Source organism: Oncorhynchus masou, chromosome 16, assembly GCF_036934945.1.
Source record: "Oncorhynchus masou masou isolate Uvic2021 chromosome 16, UVic_Omas_1.1, whole genome shotgun sequence".
Lineage (NCBI taxonomy): Eukaryota > Metazoa > Chordata > Actinopteri > Salmoniformes > Salmonidae > Oncorhynchus > Oncorhynchus masou.
The window spans coordinates 25,777,013-25,790,645 of NC_088227.1; the positions used below are offsets into that span (position 1 = coordinate 25,777,013).

The window sequence follows — 13,633 nt, forward strand, 5'->3', positions numbered from 1 at the left end:
TTGAAGTGATGCACTGTGTGTGGTTACATTCACCTTAAAATGCTTGAGCTGAGAAATGTTTTCTAAGTATTTCAATATTGGCGCGAGTGTTTGTGTGTGCGTCTGTGCTAGTGGGTGTGTTTTAATAATGAGTTTTAATAATGAGCTGTAAGACAGCAGTAAGCTGGTCTGTTTTTTCCGGAGTGCTTTAATAATGATGAAGCAGCCATTTCATTCATTTGTTGTCGGTCGCTAAATCACTTTCTGCCTTGCCAAAATAGAAATAAAGTTGTTGGGTTTATGCAAAGCAGAGGGAGGGCATTCTTAATGACAAAATAATGAGTATTCAATTTCAACCCACCGCATCATAATTCCACTCAACCCCATCCCCTCTCCTATCTGTCTGATTTCTGCTCTTAGCTTATCTTTGTATCTCCCATCCTTGAGCTTTTGCTGAACGTTTATAATGTAGGGAGAGTTTTGTATAGCATTTTTTGAAGTGTTCCTCAGGTTGTCTCAGTGGAGGTGTTGCTGTAGCAGGTCAGGCGCTAGTCGTTAGCTTATGCCGCCTGCCTCCTCATAGCCAGGTGCTCTTTCTATGTCCCTCTCTCTCTCTCTGGCTCTCTCTCTCTCCCATGTATCTTCTCCTCTCTTCTTTAAAATATGTCAGTCAATGTATATATTTGTCTTTCCTCTCTCTTGACCTTGCTCTTTAGCTTTTTCTCCCCCCCTCTCTCTCTCTTCAATGGCGAAAACACTTCTTTCTCTTCAATGGGGACAACACTTGACTGTCAATGGAGTTAACACTTGTCTCTGTCAATGGAGTTAACACTTGTCTCTGTCAATGGCGATAACACTTGTCTCTGTCAATGGAGTTAACACTTGTCTCTGTCAATGGAGTTAACACTTGTCTCTGTCAATGGAGTTAACACTTGTCTCTGTCAATGGCGATAACACTTGTCTCTGTCAATGGCGATAACACTTGTCTCTGTCAATGGCGATAACACTTGTCTCTGTCAATGGCGATAACACTTGTCTCTGTCAATGGCGATAACACTTGTCTCTGTCAATGGGGATAGCACTTGTCTCTGTCAATGGGGTTAACACCTGTCTCTGTCAATGGGGTTAACACTTGTCTCTGTCAATGGGGTTAACACTTGTCTCTGTCAATGGGGATAGCACTTGTCTCTGTCAATGGAGTTAACACTTGTCTCTGTCAATGGGTTTAACACTTGTCTCTGTCAATGGGGTTAACACTTGTCTCTGTCAATGGGGTTAACACTTGTCTCTGTCAATGGGGTTAACACCTGTCTCTGTCAATGGGGTTAACACCTGTCTCTGTCAATGGGGTTAACACTTGTCTCTGTCAATGGGGATAACACTTGTCTCTGTCAATGGAGTTAACACTTGTCTCTGTCAATGGGGATAACACCTGTCTCTTCAATGGGGATAACACCTGTCTCTGTCAATGGGTTTAACACTTGTCTCTGTCAATGGGGTTAACACTTGTCTCTGTCAATGGGGTTAACACCTGTCTCTTCAATGGGGATAACACCTGTCTCTGTCAATGGGTTTAACACTTGTCTCTGTCAATGGGGTTAACACTTGTCTCTGTCAATGGGGATAACACCTGTCTCTGTCAATGGGTTTAACACTTGTCTCTGTCAATGGGGTTAACACCTGTCTCTTCAATGGGGATAACACCTGTCTCTGTCAATGGGTTTAACACTTGTCTCTGTCAATGGGGTTAACACTTGTCTCTGTCAATGGGGTTAACACTTGTCTCTGTCAATGGGGTTAACACTTGTCTCTGTCAATGGGGTTAACATTTGTCTCTGTCAATGGGGTTAACACTTGTCTCTGTCAATGGAATTAACACTTGTCTCTGTCAATGGGGTTAACACTTGCCTCTGTCAATGGGGTTAACACTTGTCTCTGTCAATGGCGATAACACTTGTCTCTGTCAATGGAGTTAACACTTGTCTCTGTCAATGGAGTTAACACTTGTCTCTGTCAATGGAGTTAACACTTGTCTCTGTCAATGGCGATAACACTTGTCTCTGTCAATGGCGATAACACTTGTCTCTGTCAATGGCGATAACACTTGTCTCTGTCAATGGGGTTAACACTTGTCTCTGTCAATGGCGATAACACTTGTCTCTGTCAATGGGGATAGCACTTGTCTCTGTCAATGGGGTTAACACCTGTCTCTGTCAATGGGGTTAACACTTGTCTCTGCCAATGGCGATAACACTTGTCTCTGTCAATGGGGATAACACTTGTCTCTGTCAATGGGGTTAACACTTGTCTCTGTCAATGGGGATAGCACTTGTCTCTGTCAATGGGGTTAACACCTGTCTCTGTCAATGGGGTTAACACTTGTCTCTGTCAATGGGGTTAACACTTGTCTCTGTCAATGGAGTTAACACTTGTCTCTGTCAATGGCGATAACACTTGTCTCTGTCAATGGCGATAACACTTGTCTCTGTCAATGGCGATAACACTTGTCTCTGTCAATGGGGATAGCACTTGTCTCTGTCAATGGAATTAACACTTGTCTCTGTCAATGGGGTTAACACTTGCCTCTGTCAATGGGGTTAACACTTGTCTCTGTCAATGGCGATAACACTTGTCTCTGTCAATGGAGTTAACACTTGTCTCTGTCAATGGAGTTAACACTTGTCTCTGTCAATGGAGTTAACACTTGTCTCTGTCAATGGCGATAACACTTGTCTCTGTCAATGGCGATAACACTTGTCTCTGTCAATGGCGATAACACTTGTCTCTGTCAATGGGGTTAACACTTGTCTCTGTCAATGGCGATAACACTTGTCTCTGTCAATGGGGATAGCACTTGTCTCTGTCAATGGGGTTAACACCTGTCTCTGTCAATGGGGTTAACACTTGTCTCTGCCAATGGCGATAACACTTGTCTCTGTCAATGGGGATAACACTTGTCTCTGTCAATGGGGTTAACACTTGTCTCTGTCAATGGGGATAGCACTTGTCTCTGTCAATGGGGTTAACACCTGTCTCTGTCAATGGGGTTAACACTTGTCTCTGTCAATGGGGTTAACACTTGTCTCTGTCAATGGAGTTAACACTTGTCTCTGTCAATGGCGATAACACTTGTCTCTGTCAATGGCGATAACACTTGTCTCTGTCAATGGCGATAACACTTGTCTCTGTCAATGGGGATAGCACTTGTCTCTGTCAATGGGGTTAACACCTGTCTCTGTCAATGGGGTTAACACTTGTCTCTGTCAATGGGGTTAACACCTGTCTCTGTCAATGGGGATAACACTTATCTCTGTCAATGGGGATAACACCTGTCTCTTCAATGGGGATAACACCTGTCTCTGTCAATGGAGTTAACACTTGTCTCTGTCAATGGCGATAACACTTGTCTCTGTCAATGGCGATAACACTTGTCTCTGTCAATGGGGTTAACACTTGTCTCTGTCAATGGGGTTAACACTTGTCTCTGTCAATGGGGTTAACATTTGTCTCTGTCAATGGGGTTAACACTTGTCTCTGTCAATGGAATTAACACTTGTCTCTGTCAATGGGGTTAACACTTGCCTCTGTCAATGGGGTTAACACTTGTCTCTGTCAATGGCGATAACACTTGTCTCTGTCAATGGAGTTAACACTTGTCTCTGTCAATGGAGTTAACACTTGTCTCTGTCAATGGAGTTAACACTTGTCTCTGTCAATGGCGATAACACTTGTCTCTGTCAATGGCGATAACACTTGTCTCTGTCAATGGCGATAACACTTGTCTCTGTCAATGGGGTTAACACTTGTCTCTGTCAATGGCGATAACACTTGTCTCTGTCAATGGGGATAGCACTTGTCTCTGTCAATGGGGTTAACACCTGTCTCTGTCAATGGGGTTAACACTTGTCTCTGTCAATGGCGATAACACTTGTCTCTGTCAATGGGGATAACACTTGTCTCTGTCAATGGGGTTAACACTTGTCTCTGTCAATGGGGATAGCACTTGTCTCTGTCAATGGGGTTAACACCTGTCTCTGTCAATGGGGTTAACACTTGTCTCTGTCAATGGGGTTAACACTTGTCTCTGTCAATGGAGTTAACACTTGTCTCTGTCAATGGCGATAACACTTGTCTCTGTCAATGGCGATAACACTTGTCTCTGTCAATGGCGATAACACTTGTCTCTGTCAATGGGGATAGCACTTGTCTCTGTCAATGGGGTTAACACCTGTCTCTGTCAATGGGGTTAACACTTGTCTCTGTCAATGGGGATAACACTTGTCTCTGTCAATGGGGATAGCACTTGTCTCTGTCAATGGGGTTAACACTTGTCTCTGTCAATGGGGTTAACACCTGTCTCTGTCAATGGGGATAACACTTATCTCTGTCAATGGGGATAACACCTGTCTCTTCAATGGGGATAACACCTGTCTCTGTCAATGGGGATAACACCTGTCTCTTCAATGGGGATAACACCTGTCTCTGTCAATGGGGTTAACACCTGTCTCTTCAATGGGGATAACACTTGTCTCTTCAATGGGGATAACACCTGTCTCTGTCAATGGGGTTAACACTTGTCTCTTCAATGGGGATAACACTTGTCTCTTCAATGGGGATAACACCTGTCTCTGTCAATGGGGTTAACACTTGTCTCTGTCAATGGGGATAACACTTGTCTCTGTCAATGGCGATAACACTTGTCTCTGTCAATGGGGATAGCACTTGTCTCTGTCAATGGGGTTAACACCTGTCTCTTCAATGGGGATAACACTTGTCTCTGTCAATGGGGATAACACTTGTCTCTTCAATGGAGATAACACCTGTCTCTGTCAATGGGGACAACACTTGTTAGCACTGTCACATTTAAACCACCTTTGAACCACCTTTGTGCATTATGATTGTACAGATATATAGGCATTTAGCCATGATCTGTAATGAATGATTATACTGTACTGTAGCTATATAATGCATCATAAATGATCATTCATTTATAATGCATGCTACACAGGTGGTTGATAGAAGGTTGTACCATGTTTCAGGGATGTACATGACGTAACCAAATGTGAACTCTGCCTTGCAACCCTCCTCTACTCTAACAACAGCCATCTGCTGAACACAGCATAATCCACACTAAGGCGTGGGCATAATAGTCACATGTCAACACACCGTATGTCCATAGGAGAAACCTTATACATGAACAGTATGTGTGTGAGAGGTACAACTGTACCTGGTACTGCTACAAATGGTTTCCCACTGTGATTAAGTGGCCCTCTTCTTCCTGTCCCTCACTTCCTGCTTCCTGTGGTTTCCTAGGCGATCCACTCGGTTGCCTGGCACCATGAGGGCAAGCAGTTCATCTGTAGTCACTCAGACGGAACGCTCACCATATGGAACATCAAGGGCCAGGGCAAGCCATTTCAGACAATCACCCCACATGGTAAGCTTGAACACCCCCCCCACACACACACACACACACACACACACACACACACACACACACACACACACACACACACACACACACACACACACACACACACACACACACACTTTTCACCCCAATATCTTTTAATATGCAACCTGTCTTTATAACTTTTCTCTGGTTTCCAACATTTCTCCTTTCACATCAGAATCACCTTTATTCACTGTACATTTGCACATACTAAGAATTTGACTTGTTGATATGGGGCTGCAAGTGATAGACAACATTTAGAGACAGAATACAGACAGAGGAATTTACATAAAGTAAACATACATTATTTACAAAATAGATCAAATAAAGTGAACAAGGGTTTAATTTACTCTGTGTTAAACGTTTCCTTCCCTGATTTAACTTTGCCCCCCCCCCCCACACACACACACACAAAGCAAGAGAAAGCAGAGAGAGGAATAGAAGAGAGAAAACCAAGAGAAAGGGAGTTGAAAGAAAGCAAGGGAACTTTGAACCCCATTCTTAAATTGCCATGTTATTGTTCTTGTGTACAGTGTAATGGGGAAAGGATTCCATTGAAACGGTTTTGAATTAGTTGTTTTCCCCGTTGCTGCATGCGTAATCAGTTTAGTATTTAATGAACAATTATGAAACTGTGTGTGACAGGTTTATGTGAAATTAAAAAAGGCTTCCCTTTAAGAAATTTAATTAAGGCTAGGTAATTGTCAATTATTACAATAAATTGTGATTACATTCTTCCTTTTTAGTGTATACTTATTTGACCAACCCTTAAGTTGACTCCCTTTGTGCACATAGATTTTTGAATAAATGCTAGCTATCTCGCTCCCTGTCTCTGATGGACAGGCCTGAATCCCTGTCTGACACACACAGTGGCTGCTACTGCTCCATCGGGGAAATGGTGGAAGAAAAGGGAGGAGGAGAGAGTGGAGAGGAGAGAGTGGAGAGGAGAGAGGGCAAAGGGAAAAGAGGAGAAAGGGAACAAAGCAGAGAGTAAGAGGGGAATAAAGAAGGGAACTGACAAGCTAAAGTGATTTGTTCTATTTCAGGAAAGCAGCCCAAGGATGGAAAGAAGCCAGAGCCCTGCAAACCCATCCTCAAAGTGGAGTACAAGACCACTAGACTGGGGTAAGGATACGCTCTCACACACACACACACACACACACACACACACACACACACACACACACACACACTCTACGATGCTTGGAGAGATAATGAATATGGCATCTCTATAGCTTTCCATATGGACTTGTGTCTCATGTGTCTGTTCGTGTGTGTGTGTGTGGTATATGTGTGTGTATGTCTGCGTCTGTCTGTGTGTGGTATATGTGTGTGTATGTCTGCGCCTGTCTGTGTGTGGTATATGTGTGTGTATGTCTGCGCCTGTCTGTGTGTGGTATATGTGTGTGTATGTCTGCGCCTGTCTGTGTGTGGTATATGTGTGTGTATGTCTGCGTCTGTCTGTGTGTGGTATATGTGTGTGTATGTCTGCGTCTGTCTGTGTGTGGTATATGTGTGCTATACAGAGACCCCTTCATGATCCTGTCTGGAGGTCTGTCGTATGACACAGTGGGTCGGCGGCCATGTCTGACGGTGATGCATGGGAAGAGTACAGCCGTGCTGGAGATGGACTATCCTATCGTAGACTTTCTCACACTCTGTGAGACGCCATACTCTAACGGTCAGTGTGTGTGTGTGTGTGTGTGTGTGTCCATGTGTGTGTCCATGTGTGTGTTTGTATGCTTGCTATATCATTATCTACAAATACCCCAGTAAGAGTGTATTTATGAGTGGAATCAGTTTAATTAGCAACTACACTGACGGCTTTGTTGTTTCCAGCCGGTAATATGTTGTGTCCTAGCCCTTCTCAGCATTGACATTTGACCTTTCTGTTTTTGTATGTGTGTGAGACTGTGTGTGATGAATATAAAATATCCCAGGGGAGGTTTATGCTCGTGATTCTTTGTGGAGTACCATGAATGTTAGATTTGTATCTTCTCCCTCGTTCACAATAGCTGTCTGACCTGATTATGTTATTAAATTAATGCCCTGCCCTTTGTGAGATGATGCGTCTTGGGAGAGGGCTTTCATTGATGATGATTTAGATGTTCTGTCTTCTATATCATTATGTAATGACAGAGGTGTTGATTTTGGTGTCTTGTTTTGGGTTTGTTTTGCTAAGATGTGTGTGTTTCAATGGGAACCAATTGATTGGAGGTGGGAATAGACTTTTACATCTTGTGCCGAAATGTCTGGGTCAGAGAGGGGCTGAGTGCAGAACACACAGTGAAGTACCCTCCCCTCTTTACAGCTCACATCTTACCTGCTCTATAGCCCCTGGTAGCCTTTAATGTAGGTCTGCATGGGTAATGAACCAGGTTAAGGTATGTTGGAGGTCTCAGCCTTCTTTTTCAAATGCCCTCATCTCAGTTAGCCCCAGATTGATGGGTGGTAGAGAACTCAGTCATCAGCCAAGGTGTCCTTCAAGGGGGAGAAGCAGTGTCCTCTACCACAGTGGAAATTGCTACCATGTTGCCTCTAACAAACTATATTTATTCATTGGTTTGATGCTATAGTTGATATCATGTTTGGATGCTTGTTGTTTTGGGTTGGTTTAAGAAGATTGACGCTCCAGTCGGTTGCTGGTTCAAATGGAACAGTAGGCCGCACTATTTTAGGATGCTGCTTGATCAAGGTTGTACATATTCAGACAATAGATTATGAAAATTGTGTCAATATGTAAAAAATATAAGCGGGGGTGGTTACTAAGCGAACATATTGAATTGTTTTAAGATAGTCACACCAATGACAATTTAGCTATTTGAATTTGATTTTTAGGACCCCTTTACGTAAACAACAAAATATATATATAATCCTATTTACATTTACATTTAAGTCATTTAGCAGACGCTCTTATCCAGAGCGACTTACAAATTGGTATTTGATGAAACATTGAATTTGTCCTTACTGCTATTAGCCCATAGTATCATGTTTCAAGGTAAGACCCAGATGCAGACTGTGTCGAAGTAACAATGTTTATTTCCACAACAGGGACAAAGGTACAGGACAGCAGGCAGGCAGGCAGGAGTTGGTAATCCAGAGTAGTGGGGCAAAGGTACAGGACAGCAGGCAGGCTCAGGCTCAGGTCAGGGAGAGGGATCAAAGTCGGGAAGAACTAGAAAACAGGAACTAAGACAAGACAGGACCATGGGGGAAAACGCTAGTAGGTTCTACGAACAAAACGATCTGGCAACAGACAAACAGAGAACACAGGTATAAATATACAGGGGATAACAGGAAAGATGGGTGACACCTGGAGGGGGGTGGAGACAAGCACAAAGACAGGTGAAACAGATCAGGGTGTGACACAGAAACGCATTGAATAACATGGAAAAACAGATAGAGATTTAAGAAAGCTCAGGAAATTATTTATATATATTTTTACTGATATTTAACAAACAGTGGGCCAAACTGTTTGGACGCTACGGATGTTTTTGTGAGATGACAGATTTTCGGGATATTTCATTGTCTGACAAACACCGCTGTAGTTCAGTGATATCTCAGATTTTGATGGGGATTTTTTTAATGCTAATTGATTTTCCAGAGGGAGCGGACATTGACATTAGGGGGTTCTTAAAAACATAAAATAATAACATCATCCTAAGAGTGTTGGGCCGAGCTGACTAGGAGAAAAATCTGTCAATGTGCCCTTGAGGAATTGCTCCTGTAAGTCACTCTGCATTAGAGTGTTTGCTAAATAACTCAATTGTGATGTGATTACATTAAGTCTTCATCATTTTTATTATATTAACCGGCAAGTTATTACATTAACCCGGCTTTATTACATAAAACAATGTCAAAGTTATTACATTAACCCGGCTTTATTACATAAAACAATGTCAAAGTTATTACATTAACCCGGCTTTATTACATAAAACAATGTCAAAGTTATTACATTAACCCGGCTTTATTACATAAAACAATGTCAAAGTTATTACATTAACCCAGCTTTATTACATAAAACAATGTCAAAGTTATTACATTAACCCGGCTTTATTACATAAAACAATGTCAAAGTTATTACATTAACCCGGCTTTATTACATAAAACAATGTCAAAGTTATTACATTAACCCGGCTTTATTACATAAAACAATGTGAAAGTTATTACATTAACCCGGCTTTATTACATAAAACAATGTAAAAGTTATTAGAAATAAAAAATGTATAACATTAACCAGGACTATTACATTGACCGGCGCTATTACATTGACCGGTGCTATTACAATAACCAGTGCTATTACATTGACCGGTGCTGTTACATTGACCGGTGCTATTACATTAACTGGTGCTATTACATTGACCGGTGCTGTTACATTGACCAGTGTTATTACATTGCCTGGTGCTGCTACATTGACCGGTGCTGTTACATTAACTGGTGCTATTACATTGACCGGTGCTGTTACATTGACCGGTGTTATTACATTGACCAGTGCTGTTACATTGACCGGTGCTGTTACATTGACCAGTGTTATTACATTGACCAGTGTTATTACATTGCCCGGTGCTGTTACATTGACCGGTGCTGTTACATTGACCGGTGCTGTTACATTGACCGGTGCTGTTACATTAACTGGTGCTATTACATTGACCGGTGCTATTACATTGACCGGTGCTGTTACATTAACTGGTGCTATTACATTAACTGGTGCTATTATATTGACCGGTGCTATTACAATGATATTTATCCTTAGGCAGTGTAATGTTGATAGGCATATGTAAATGGCTGTCATGAAGAGACTGCATCTTAACCACAGAAAATGGGGGGCTAAAGTCATGTGGATGTAGCTCATCCAAAAAGTGTGTGTATATGTGCGTGTAGCTTGAAGTGTGTGTGTGTCTTGTTTGATGTTAGCGTTGGTATGGGGGCATGAGGAAACCGATTAACAGACGATTGGTTGATGGTTGTGTAATGGTGACCATGGCGACCAACCTTATGTTGGGATGCTTTGATTCCATCTTGTAATGGTGACCTAGGAGACCTGGGATTACACACCACTGGGCTGATTACTGCACCACTGCTTCAATCTGCTGTTACTGATGGGGAGGATGGGAGGATGTTGAACAGGACACTTCATCTTTTATTATGGAATTGAGTATTTTTTAGAACAGATCAGAGGCAGACCAATGATACAGACAGACACAGGCAGGCAGGCAGCACAGACAGCCGGACTGACAGACACATCCACAGACAACAAAGACTGAGAAACACTTAGAGCATTTCTGAGACATTCTAACAGACAAAAGGAGATAGTGAGAGAAGGCAAGAGGGAGTTGGAGAGAAACAGAGCAGAGAGACATTGATTGTCAAGGTCGTGGCTGCCCTGGTGTACAATGTGTTTCTTCTGGGACTTACAAGCTGTAACTACACTGACTCTGAAGGGAGGACACTGAAAACATGTTCTAGGCTTCCAGTCACACACGGTTCTCTCTACAAACACACACACACACACACACACACACACACACACACACACACACACACACACACACACACACACACACACACACACACACACACACACACACACACACACACACACACACACACACATGTACACATATACCCACAAACACACACGCGCACACACTATCCTCTCTCTGGCTCAGACAATAATGCCTATTTACTCTCCCATTGCATCTCAGCCAGACGCTAACAAAAGAACACTGTGTTTTCTCCTACCACCTCTAACAGCATACTGCTATTGTGCTGCAATATTATGTGTAGGTATTTCAGGTCTGTGGTATTCCTCCATATTCCTTCAGTTCAGCTCAGTTCCTTTTCATCCAAAGCTTTATCGGGCAAAATAATGTTCCATAATCAAACATCCCACTGGGAAAAAAAGGGGTTGAATCAACATTGTTCCCACGTCATTTCAACCCCCCAAATCAATGTGATGATGTTGAATCAACATAGATTGGCAAAAAGTCATCAGCTTAAGGGCATTTCTTATTTTTTTCACGCAATTGTTTACCTAAATCCAATGCCATTTCACATTCAATTCACATAAGTTGACAATTCAACCAAATGTAAATCAAAACTAGACGTTGAACTGACGTCTGTGCCCAGTGGGATGTTAACTCATCTTCAGTTTAATATTGAAATATGCTTTTAATATGTTACTATATATTCCTACTGTACCAAGCCTCAAGCTCATATATGTGATCAACATCTTGAAGCCACTTGGGGGAATTGTAGATTTCAGAGAATAATTTGAGAGAATATACCCGACATATTGTGTTGATGAATGACATCTATCTTTCTTTTTGTTATGTTTTTTTCATGCAGATTTCCAGGAACCTTATGCTGTAGTGGTCCTTCTAGAAAAGGATTTAGTTGTAATCGACCTTGCACAGAATGGGTACGTCTGAGTGGATGTTAAAGGACTGAACATGCTTTATTAACATCAAATATTTAGCCACTGTATTATTTGGACTTCTTGAATGTTCCTACTCATTTGAAACACAACAGTTATTACGAACTAACAGGTAGTATACTTGGTAGTATACTTGTTATCCCTGTAGATTTAGCTTAGATTCTGTACTTTCATTCATTTTCAGTTTCAGTGTCTCGTGGCCTGCCATTGTAGGGACTAAAACTATGAGCTGTAATTCTATGTCCCCTTTCCCAGTTACCCCATATTCGAGAACCCCTATCCACTGACCATTCATGAGTCTCCGGTTACCTGCTGTGAGTACTTTGCTGACTGCCCTGTGGACCTCATACCTGCACTTTACTCTGTTGGCTCCAGACAGAAACGACAGGGCTACAGCAAAAAGGTAAGGACCACACTTTTCTACAATACACCCTCTCAGCTACTGGGCCCCTCATAATAGCAGTACTGTGCTATTGCAGGAGTATTCAACTCTGACCCTACGAGATCTGGAGCCTTCTGGTTTTCTGTTCTACCTGATAATAAATTCCACCCGCCTGGTGTCCCAGGTCTAAATCAGTGCCTGATTAGAGGGAAACAATGAAAAACAAATCTGTGGAACTGACTTGGAGGTCCAGAGTTGAGTTTTAGGGTGCATCATATCCCGTCAATGTTTATGTTGAAGGACACGCAGTAAATAACATTCAGTAGTCCAATCTCCACCCTGTTCTGCATCTTATCTCCTGCATGTTTTTTCTTTTTACATCTAACAATTTATCCTTTCATACAGTATATCCTACATGTTCTCTAATTCTAGCTTTATTCTGCCCTCTATCCTGTCTCTCTCTGTTCTGCTTCTTTTTAATTCATTGTATTCTTGTTATATTCTCCCGCGCTGTTGGAAATGTCACCATGTACTGGCCCTCTCCTCGCTCTCATCTCTCCATCCCTTTATCTCCCTGCCTGCTTCTTTCTACTGTGTGTCAAGTAAGGGGTAGCTGTGGGAAGCGTTCTTACTGAAAGATCAATGTTGAGTCATACCACTGACCTTTGTATGTTCTACTGCGTTTAACACAACCTAAAAAACACATTTGCGCTCTCTCAGACACACACACAAACACACGTGCATTGACAAACACACACCGTGGTAAAGGTTCCCTCTATCTCTAAGAAAAATGATGTCCCATCAGCCCACTGGCTAAGAGAAGGCATGTGTCTCTGTCCTCTTGCTTCCCTCCTGTCTCATTCCAATGGTCTCATTACAGTATGTTTATTTTATTTGGTTCAATGTGTAGGCTAGATTGGATCTGACAACATCTTATCACTGATTTCCTTATACCTTACGCATGTATCAATCTCAACGATTTCCATTTCTTGTTGTTGTCTTGTTTGTGCTGTTCTGTTTGGTGTATTGTGTTGTCCAGGAGTGGCCAATCAGTGGTGGTAACTGGGGCCTCGGCACACAGAGCTACCCTGAGATCATCATCACTGGGTAGGAGACCCAACTCTATTTAATCATAATGCCTTCCTCTATCCTTCCTCTATCCTTCCTATATCCTGCCTAGCAGTCATGAGAGGAAAAAACTCAGAGGCAGGGAGAAGAAGCCTTTTAGAATACTTGAACTTAGCAATGTGACATTGAAGAATGGCTTGGCAGAAGGGGTCCCTTTACTCGCCTCTCTCTCTCTCCCTCCCCCCCCCCCCCCTCTCTTGTCACCTCCAGACATCCCTGTGTTAGTATTCCCCCCACGTCTATCTCTGTCTCTCTC

The 13,633-nt window shown here is 42.4% G+C and overlaps 1 protein-coding gene across 5 annotated transcripts in view; it reads left to right on the forward strand.

Annotated features, from left to right (window-relative positions):
* The window catches only part of LOC135557754 (syntaxin-binding protein 5-like), a 150,183-nt gene that overhangs the window by 117,363 nt on the left and 19,187 nt on the right, over positions 1 to 13,633 (forward strand). For all 5 annotated transcript variants that reach the window (XM_064991326.1, XM_064991328.1, XM_064991324.1 and 2 more), the window contains exons 8-13: positions 5,293 to 5,416; positions 6,478 to 6,556; positions 6,958 to 7,112; positions 11,780 to 11,852; positions 12,123 to 12,270; positions 13,289 to 13,356. In XM_064991326.1, coding sequence (XP_064847398.1) covers positions 5,293 to 5,416; positions 6,478 to 6,556; positions 6,958 to 7,112; positions 11,780 to 11,852; positions 12,123 to 12,270; positions 13,289 to 13,356 — 647 coding nt within the window. The remainder of the gene's footprint in view (positions 1 to 5,292; positions 5,417 to 6,477; positions 6,557 to 6,957; positions 7,113 to 11,779; positions 11,853 to 12,122; positions 12,271 to 13,288; positions 13,357 to 13,633) is intronic.